The following is a 10,892-nucleotide window of genomic DNA, read 5'->3' as shown; positions in this document are numbered from 1 at the left end:
CTAGCATAATAATATCAGCCAATATTCTGATACATGTATGTTTTATAAAACTTAAAATACTAGTAGCATTAGCTCTAACTGGACACAAGCTGGGGCTTGATTAACCCCAGCTGGGTTGCCTGGGGAAGGGCACCTGATGTTGAAATAAACTTGAAACACCGAATGACCCCCAAGAAACATTACTAATAATGTGTCCAGGTGCATCACAGGAAAAATTACACACACACACACAACTTACACATACACACAATTAAACCAGAAAACTGCTTTTGACTGACTTATTGGGTATGAATTATAAATTCACTGAAGGATATTATCCTACCCAGTTGTGGTAGCAGGCATTAAGTACTACATTAAAGAGATGACACAGAACCACATCTGAGACAAACTATTGAATGATATAACCATATCTCCATTTATCAATTTAAGTTCATGACTCACTAGAAAGTGAATGAAAATGACATACACTATATTGTGAGCAGCGTCTATGAATCTTTAAAGCTAATTCCTTAATTCAAGCCAACACATACACACACACACACACACAATTTTTGTAAGGAAAAGGTTGACTGTGACAGTTGTCAAAGAGTTTGATGGCTGTTTGTAAACCAAAATTTCAAAGTCAGTCAACTTCTTCCTTGTAAAACTTAGTAAAAAGTATGGAGTGATCCTTTAATGTTAAATTGTTTTTATATATAATTAAACAAACAAATATATATAATTATCTTTACTCTCTTAACTATACTACTTATTGGACTTCGTACCACTCATATTATATACACACACATCTACACCTTGCATAGTTTTGATATTGGAAGTCTCCCTTATTATAAGCTTATAGAATTGTCTAGCTCTAGGTCTAACTCTGGAATGGAGGGATCATTGAATAGAAAGGAGTCAGTGAGAGAACTGTTCCTCAAAGAAGTATTCATTGGAAATTCATTTAATGTAACTTAACAACAGTGAAATCTGTCCTGCACATAAGAGACACCACTGCTGCTCAAAAAGCAACTCAGTTAAACACACTGTCAAAAAAAAAAATAGTTTAAACATGAAGCAGATAGTTATTTGCCAGTAGTTAAGAATAGGTTACATATCAGGAGACAAAAGTATTTGGATAATAATAATCTGGAGTCAGTGTTGATCACGTGATTAGAGATAGTGTGAATCTGAAGAAAGAAAAGCAAGCCACAAATGTGAAGTTAATGAATATGAGAGCAGCGTGCATGAGTGAATTCAACAGAAGAAGTATGAAGCATTAGCCTAGTTATATTTCCTCTCCTTATGGTGGGGCTAGAACAGCATTAATTCCTGCCAAAACTGGTGTATGTGTTGGTGTGTGTGTGTGTCCATTCTTGGAATGTGTTCTGATCTGATGTAAATTATTCTATTTTGAGATCCCTGCCACATCATTAAGCTGACAATAGGAGATAGTCAACGCAGGTAGAATCAACAACATGGACTGTGTGAATTTTCACCATGTGAATTGTTGGGTAGAAGTAGTCCAAGACTTCTCCATCATGAAAACTATTGGAAAAATGAGAGAAGATTTAAGGAAAGCATTTATCTTCCTCGGCCAAATTTGCAATGACCAAATATGGTCAGGCTTATATCGTGGTCTAATTCAGAAAAAGTTCATGTTGTAGGAAGGTAATATACAGTAGTCATGAAGGGAGACATTTCAAATGATAAAAATATTAGGGAGCCATGAAAATTAGAAAGGGAAGAGTTCCATGAATTATAATTATAGTGGTGGGTGTAAATTTTGTAGTTGTTTAACCCAAAGTCAACTCTGGTTAAGCAGACCTTTGATCAAAGGAACTCCAGCTGTGATCATCCCATCTTTGAAGAGGTATCTAGTATCACATTATCTAACATGTCATTTGCATTTTTAAGACAGTAGGGTGTGATTTGAGGGAGATTTAGCTGCTATTTCCAGCAACATAAAGAGGCTCAAGTTAGTGGAGGTGGGACTTTTATGTCATGAGTTTGTGGCGAGATCCTAGCAGAATGATAGCAGAGAGGTAATGGGAAAAGTAAGGGTTAGTGTAAACTGAATACAGAGGAAAAGCTAGCTTCAGTTGAAGTGAGATATATGTAGCATGTAACTTTAGTTGGCTTCATGAATGATAGTGAGGAGGTGACACAGAATCAGAGAGACAGAGAGAGAAGCTATATTTTTGTCATGGGTATAAATCATTGTAATTTCCAGTAGGTAGCTGGCAAAAGGACTGCTTCACTTCTAAGTTGTGAGTAGTTCAGTTACTTTCAGTTAAATAATGTTTGAAATATATGTGCTTTCAATATATATATATATAGAACTAGCTGATTGATATTGCAGTGAACAGACAAGAATAAACTGATATTGCAATGAAAAGACAGGGAAAAGACTGATATTGCAGTGAACAAACAATAATAACTGATCAACATTGCAGTCAACAGATACAGAACAATTGACAGTTACAACTTTTGGACTGTTTTAGCACTACATGTTTGGAAGATGAGAATTTGTTTTATTTTAATATGAGATTGTCATAATGTTGGAAAATATGAAAATTTGAAGAAAAACAGCTGCAAGGTATTGTCTTTTTTCTTTCTTTTTTTTTTTTTTTTGCATGTATAAGACATTCAGATGTTATTGGTGAAAGTCAGTTGAGTTTTATAACAAATTGTTATAATTAAGACCCTATCATATTGCTATTATGCTCTAACTGAACCAAAGAACAAAAGTAATACTCGGCTAAATCCATAATGTCACTTTTGAAATTTTATTTCTCTAAATGCTTTCATAATAAAATATATGCAGGGAGAATGTACAAAGGGGAGAGAAAAAGTAACCATTTGCTATTGACCATTTGTTATTTACATGGCATCTAAAGATGTTTTGTTCCATCTCAAATTGCTATCTTGCATCTCCCAGCTACTGTCTCTTTTGCTCTTTGCAATGAGACAAAGTAATTTAGTAATAAAGAGAAACTTGCTAAATATTCAGATTCCAAAAATAATGATTTAACAACTTCTGGTTTTCACTTAAAAAAAATTCTAGTAGAAAACAACTACCAGTTTGTAAGAGTATGAAATATGACTTCTTACTGTGAGGTGCACAAAGTGCCACATTTTAAAAGAGGAGGTAAGTGGGGTTGAGATGTGGTGTCTCTCATCAGGGGATTAATGGAGAAAGTGAGTTAACATGGCACCAAAAGGAAATCAAAACTGGGCCTCGCACTTCACTTAGCATGAGATTTTTTTTCTACTATTGTATGAAAAATATATAGAAAAGGTGAAAGATGTGTTTGTTTGTTTATATATATGAATATATATATAATATATATTATATATATCATACAGACAACACATTATATATTATATGTAGTTGAATGATAAAAGCAGGGTGAGGTGTCAGGAATGATTGTACTAAACAAACAGACCAATCATTGGTTTGCATCACACTGCAGCTGGAAAAGGCAATAGGAGATTGTTGATATAACACACACAAGAGAAGCTTCTAGTTTATCTGCATTGATTGACGAAGTCTGACTACATAGTTGTGAATTAGATGCAGACACCAATTTCCATATAATGGAATAGAGCAGAAGGCAAGTTCTAGTTTTATCTAATATATATATAGATATGTATATTCTTGTGTTTGCTACCAGTTTTTATGCATACAAATTTTGTTAAAAATTACTGGCCTGGTAAAGAATTTCACTGGTTAAAAGTATATCTATATATATGTATATTTACATACTAAGTTTGCAGAAAAAAATATATAGCTTTTAAGTTTTATTCATTGTCTCAAACTTTAAAAAAATTTTTCTTTCTTTTTCAGTTAATCATGTATTTTTCATACGTGTACAAATTTTCCTTTTGAGGCACCAAAGGCATGCAAGCTTCACAGGGACATGAGAAAGAATGGAGACAGTGACATGGTGAATGAAGTGAAACAGTTAGTTGACTACAGGCAGATATCTGTAAGTACTATAAGTGAAGCCAGACACACATCATGCAGATTAACAATTTACAGGAAATGAATCTCAATAGAACAGATATGAATCTAGAAAAATAGTCAATGAATTGACAGACACAGAAACCCTAAATTATATGGAGAGAATCAAAATAAATAATACAAATAGACAGTTTGGCATGTTGTTGAAAAATTCCCAAACTGGATATTGGGGTGGCGGCATAGGTAACTATTAGTAATTTAGTCCACTAACAAGTAGGTAGTCTAATAATAGATATACTGTCATATTGCTACTATCTATTCTAAACTAAATAAAGGAAGAAAACGGAGATATAACATCAACAACAGATGAGGTGGGATGGGATTTTAAAGTAAAACATAAAAAAAGGGGGGAAAAATTACAAGAAAATTAAGTCACATGAAATTGTTGGAACATTTTCAGATTTTTCAGTGGGAAGGGGGATGGGAGTGCAACTGAGGTAACCAGCTGATCCCATAAAGGTCCTTGTTTAGTCCAGGGAAAATGATGGCAGTGATGCTTGGAAGTTGCTGCAAAATACAGGCCTGGATTGTTTGCAGATTTGAAGCAACTGGTGCACAAAATGAACAACAAAAGCACCAACATCAGTATCTGTGATGTAGACTGCCGAGTATGAAGAGAATCCAGTTCAGGACCAACTGGTAACATGACTGGTAGGGTTCCTTGTTTGGGATCAACTGGCACTGAGAACTCTTCAACTTGTCCAAAGAAATTGGCAGCAGTTAGGAGTAGAAAGAAGCTTGTGTTCATGGTCATCCAATAATAATGTTAATAATGATAATAATAATCATATCAGTAATGAAAATAATATCAATAACAATTGATCATTCCAGTTTTGTATTTGCAGCAACTTTAGCGTGAATTTTGGCATGAACTTTCAAATATTCTGGACGATTTTCCAGTTTTTCGTTGACATGTTTTAATTTTTCATCTTTTTCTTCTTCCTAAAAAGATAAAAAAAAAAGAAGAATATTTATTAAGAATGATGAGATGGTAGAGTTATTGTATTGACCAGATGGTATTGAGGCAAATCTTTTTTACAGCTTGATGCTTTTCATATTGCCAACAAATAAGTTAAAACTTCCTCTTGGTCAAACACGTTTTCATGAAAAACTGGAAATGAGTAATGCCCCTTATATGATGATGACTGCTTGTTCACAATTATAATGCAATGTCAAAACTAGGACGAGTATACACACACATACATGACAGGCTCCTTTCAGTTTCCATTTCCCAAATCCACTCACAAAGTTTTCGCTGGTCAAAGCCTATAATAGAAGACACCAGCCCATGGTGCCAGCAAGTGTCTTCTGGGGCCGTGTGATAGAAACTGACAAAAGCTCATCACGTGTGTGTGTGTGTGTGTGCATGCATGTTTGTGTTTATTTGCCATCAAATTGTAGCCATTTGAGCAGGGGTGGTGATAATGTTTAGCTCATGGTTTTGCCATGTGTGTAGATCAGAGGAATAACAATACTTTACTTGAAAAACAGCTATGGGTTGGCAACAAGCAGAGCATCTACTAGCATAGAAAAGGTGCATGTAAAAACAATAATGATGATCTGTCAAATACTGAATCATTAAAAAAAAAAATAATTACTAGTACCCCATTCCTAATTTTTGTGACCCTACGTTATATAAGAACCCATTATTATTGTTGTGAATGAAGGAAACACGAGTAAACAACTTCACTTTCAGAGGAAGAGGTGTATGACACAGTTGTCTCCCTTAGACACCAATCTAGCCAACATTACTAAATATTCCAAGCCAGAGATATATTATTTAAGAGAAAAACAGGGAAGGTGTTTTGACAGTCATGCTTTTCCAAACATCATTACGTTACCAAAAATGAAATTTAATCTGAATACAATTTTACTTCACTGCAGCGGAGTAACTGACAAGCCTAACTGCTGCCCCAAATACTTTAAACTTCCAATACTTTTGAACTATGATGCACGTCAGAGCCTAACTTCCTGATCAATAACAGATACCAGTTCTAAGTTACATTTTAATATCTGTTAGTCTTCCCCAAGCCTTGCTTTAACTATAGGTGAACAAGAGTTTTGTTTATGTTTGAGGATAATGTTGCTAGTGAGAGGTTGCAACCGTTTCCCCATTATGATTGAACTGACGTAAATGAAAACAGAAAGCATCTTTTTTCAAATGTTTTTAACAGCTGAAGGATGCAGATGAAACTCAGTGTTGACCAAGTGGACTGAGTCTTGAAGAATGAAAAACCAATTTGGTCTTGTACAATGTTGTATACTCTACTGGGATCACATATCCAGAACAAGTGCTTTGGATCAGGCACCACCGTTCAAGCGTGATCATTACCAGCGTCGCCTTCCTGGCACATGAAAAGTCATTCGAGCGAGATCATTGCCAGTGCCACTGGACTAGCTCCTGTGCAGGTGGCACATAAAATACACCATTTTGAGCGTGGCCATTGCCAGTACCGCCTGACTGGCCTTTGTGCGGGTGACATGTAAAAGCACCCACTACACTCTCGGAGTGGTTGGCATTAGGAAGGGCATCCAGCTGTAGAAACTCTGCCAAATCAGATTGGAGCCTGGTATAGCCATCTGGTTCACCAGTCCTCAGTCAAATCGTCCAACCCATGCTAGCATGGAAAGCGGACGTTAAACGATGATGATGATACACACATTTTTAGATCACATACAAATTATACCATCAAAACAGATTGGCAAAGATACCAAGGCACAATAATCACTAGCTTATAGATATGCTGTTTCTTGCATCTCTTCTTCCTTCACTATAACAGCTTCTGCTATTCTGAACTAACAAGCTGAGTACAACATCTAGAATAAAATATGCGAAATGTACAAAACTGTCTTTTTATGCCCAAAGATCAGATACTTTTAAAATTAACCTTATATGCTTTGGACAAAAGACAGAATAGTCACAGCTAGAGGGTCTTTGATCATATGATCGCCGATTAAGCAAACCTAGGCTATAACTGTATCATACCCTCCAATTCTACACTACACAATCTTTCCTGATGACTTACCTACCGACTTTAACCTATGGAAGTTCAATCATTTCTTTTTTTCTGATTATATAATTATATAACATAAATAATGTAGTAGTTGGCAGTCAAGGCATAGCATATGCGTTTGTCAAGTCTAGAATATAGATAAATTTGTTCTTAGTACAACAGTGAACCTTGGAGTAAGAAAACATTAAATAAGGGCTTGGTAGAATTCAACATCCATTTTCCATGTAAGCATCAGTGAAACTGGATCTCTGCATAACAGAAAATTTTTCCTCAGGGCAAAACCCTGTTCTCTTGCTATATGATATGGCTAGATATTCAACTGAGGGGTGACTATTTTTGAACAAGGGTAAAACATAAGATTGATACTGCTTCTTTTCTTCTAAATTTTCCAGAACTAAATGGTCTTATCCACTCAAGACACAACAGTAGTTGGAACTTATGACCATTCATTCAATGAGGAGTATTATATGAACACCTTACCCTCACATCCACAATATATGAAAGCTGAAGTCAGGCTCCCAAATAATACCAATAGCACCACTCACTGTAGCAGATATATTGATTATTAATATTCAGGGTTAGCAAGAGTCTGTTGGAGAATTGCCAGCTGAAGTAAACATCAATCATCTACAGATAAAACTTTCATGAATCCTGACATTTTCAAATACAGCAACAAAGAAATGGTGCAAATTAAGGAAGCTTGAATACTACTGTGGCATTAATACAGTTAGCTGTAGCTGATATTTTATATCAACGTGGAATCCTGAAGATGATGTGAACAAAATTTCGTGATGTATTTTAGCTCTAAGTTTAAATCTTGCAGGGGTCAGTTAACATTGATCTTATAAAATTCAAATGAAGACTGTACTGAGATCAACTCCGTAAAAGAGTGCTGAATAAGTAGCTTAACTAAATTATTACAATATCTAGGTCTGCTTTTCTGAGTTCAATTCAAATCTAGTGAGGGGGATCACTAATTCTGGGACTGATAAACAAGTTTTTGCTATGCTGTTGACCCTAGTGAAAAGTAATATTTTACATTACGATCAAATCAACTGCCAATGTATGTGTTGCACAATAACAAAATGCATACAAAAAGTTACTCTACAGGTATTTAGCTCTTATAGTGCAGAAGCTGAGGATATGCAGTTCCAGGCATGTGCACAAGAATTGAGTTAACCTGTTTTTGATAATGGAGTACTTTCTGGAATTCTCCACATTTCATTGTAGTATGCACATTTTATTGGTCTGTAAAATTCAGTATCTGCATGTCAGAACACAAAACAAATTTCATCAGTACAGTGAGAGTTAGCCCTTTTGTTATCATATTTCTGTTGAAGTACACTGCCTTTATTTCAATTAATTTTGAAAAATAGTGAAGATTTTATTGAAGTAAATTTGTTATTAAGATCACTTTAAAGCAGGACATTTGTACCATTCAGCTAGAGGTTGCCTCACATAGGATGGTATCAAAGGGTAACTTTCTTTTAAGCCGTTAACATTCAAATTACTCTGTCAAATCATCATCATTTAGTTTCTGTTTTCCAGGCTGGCATGGATTGGACAGTTTTGCTGGAACTGGCAAGCCAGAATACTGCACCAAGCCCCACTGTCTGTTTTGGCATGGTCTTTATGGCTGGATATCCTTCCTAATGCCAACCACTTTACAAAGTGGACTGGGTGCTTTTAATGTGGCACCAGTACTGGCGAGGTCTGTTTTGGCATAGTTTTCACAGATTGGATGCCCTTCTTAAATGCTTATTTATTCACATTGTTTTGAAGTAATCACAGAGTCTTGTAGCTTTGAGACTTCAATGGTGTTTACTTTTAGAATGATATTGTAAATATAGTTATGAGAAACTGGATCCGGCTAGTTTGAATATAAAACAGGTAGAATATTTGAGCTGGATATGGTAAGTTTTAGATGCTAAAGGGCTAAGGAAACTGAATTAAGAAAAAAGGATTAGCAAGGAAGTTTGGTAGCTAATAGAATTTGGTGAAATAATGTTTAGTCAATGTAATTCTACTACTTCAATTGCACTTGACAAACATTTTTGCTGGAAAAACTTACTGAATAGATGAGAATGTCCAGATCAAAGAACAAAGACATAAAATTTGTAAAGGTGAATTGAATAAATTCTTGAAACAACCACCAAGATTTAAGAGACTAACAGTGAAAAATCTCATACAGACCAGTCTCCTGAATGATAAAGAATTTTACTCTACTGACTTGTGACAATACACCAAGTTCCAGACGAGGAATAATTTTTTTATACTACACTGAACCCAAACTTAAAGGCCAGACCAAGTTTCTAATGAAAGTTAAACAACAGTAAGTGTAACATAGCAAAATATGGTGAATAAAGAAGATTGAAATAATATGCTTCTTCCCTTACCTGTGTAATTTTATTTTTCCTTTCTTCTAACATCAATTCTAGACTATTCCGTTTGTTAACAATTTTATGTTCGTCCCATTCTTTCCTTCGTTGCACTTCTTTCCTCTGCTGCATTACTTTTTGCAGTTCGGATTTCTTCAAGACATTTTTACCTCTGAAGTAAGAATACAAAAACGTATATCATATTATAATCACATTGCACAACAACATTGAAATGCTGTCCAAACATTAGCAGCCAAACATACTAATTTGATCTAACTGAATAAACCAATCACATCAATTTTATTCTAATGATCTGATCAATGACTCCTGTCCCATACCAATATTTTGACAACCACCATACCTTAACCTAATCAACTTGCATTCACTACATACCAGTGATATAGCCAACATACAATATTGACCCGACCTATTAAATTTGAATATTTATGATTTTCACTGGGACAAAAAGTGATATATGAATTTAGAAACTTAAGAACTTCCGAATTAGTGACCCCTGAAGATCAGCATCTGGAAAGGACGTTAATTTGAATTGCTTAGGTGTGATTAGTGGATCCATCCCAGATTTCAGACAAAAGCACAGGACCACAAATTTTAGGAGAGAAGTTATGATTGATTATATTGACCTAGTACTTGACTGGCACTAATTTTAATAACCCCCAAAGAGACAAAAAGTATATACTACCCTGGCGGGAGATGAACCCAGAATGTGAAGATATGTAGTTGAATATTGTATGGCATTTTGTCCATTGGACTATCTCAGTATATTATTGATTTCTAGCATTGACATAATGTTAGCTGGGAAGAGGTACATTTGATTTCATTGATCTTAATAATGGATGGGTATAGGCAAGTAACACTCATGAAGCTCTAGTTTTGAACTTTAGCTTTGGAACTAGATAACTTAAAAACAACCAGTACAACTCTAGTCTGTACCACAACTCTTTCTCTTTACTCTTTTACTTGTTTCAGTCATTTGACTGCGGCCATGCTGGAGCACCACTTTTTAGTCGAGCAAATTGACCCCAGGACTTATTCTTTGGAAGCCTAGTACTTATACTATTGGTTTCTTTTGCCGAACCGCTAAGTTACGGGAATGTAAACACACCGCCATTGGTTGTCAAGCGATGGCGGGGGGACAAACACTGACACACACATATATATATATATATACATATATACGATGGGCTTCTTTCAGTTTCCGTCTACCAAATCCACTCACAAGGCTTTGGTCGGCCCGAGGCTATAGTAGAAGACACTTGCCCAAGGTGCCACGCAGTGGGACTGAACCCGGACCCATGTGGTTGGTAAACAAGCTACTTACCACACAGCCACTCCTGCGCCTATAATAATAATATTAATGAATAATAATATTAATGAAATTAATAATGGTTTCAAATTTTGGCACAAGGCCACCAATTTTAGCATGGAAGGGATTAATTGATTGGTTCCTTATTTTACTGACCCTGAAGAAAT

At 35.3% G+C, this 10,892-nt stretch overlaps 1 protein-coding gene and 1 long non-coding RNA gene across 3 annotated transcripts in view; one reads left to right on the top strand and one right to left on the bottom strand.

The window, feature by feature from the left end:
- The first annotated feature begins 2,325 nt into the window (after positions 1-2,325).
- LOC128247827 (uncharacterized) lies at positions 2,326-9,396 on the top strand. The gene is made up of 2 exons (XR_008264148.2): positions 2,326-2,578; positions 3,830-9,396. It is a non-coding gene; the product is annotated as an uncharacterized LOC128247827 (long non-coding RNA).
- The window catches only part of LOC106871063 (protein FAM107B), a 200,526-nt gene continuing 192,386 nt past the window's right edge, over positions 2,753-10,892 (bottom strand). For both annotated transcript variants that reach the window (XM_014917329.3, XM_014917331.3), the window contains exons 5-6: positions 9,417-9,570; positions 2,753-4,948 (exon numbers count right to left, since the gene is read on the bottom strand). In XM_014917329.3, the coding sequence (XP_014772815.1) occupies positions 4,829-4,948; positions 9,417-9,570 (274 nt within the window). In that variant the 3' untranslated portion in view covers positions 2,753-4,828. The remainder of the gene's footprint in view (positions 4,949-9,416; positions 9,571-10,892) is intronic.

Source organism: Octopus bimaculoides, chromosome 5 (genome assembly GCF_046866305.1).
Source record: "Octopus bimaculoides isolate indiv1 chromosome 5, ASM4686630v1, whole genome shotgun sequence".
Taxonomy (NCBI): Eukaryota; Metazoa; Mollusca; class Cephalopoda; order Octopoda; family Octopodidae; genus Octopus; species Octopus bimaculoides.
This window is presented reverse-complemented; position numbering and strand designations above follow the sequence as displayed.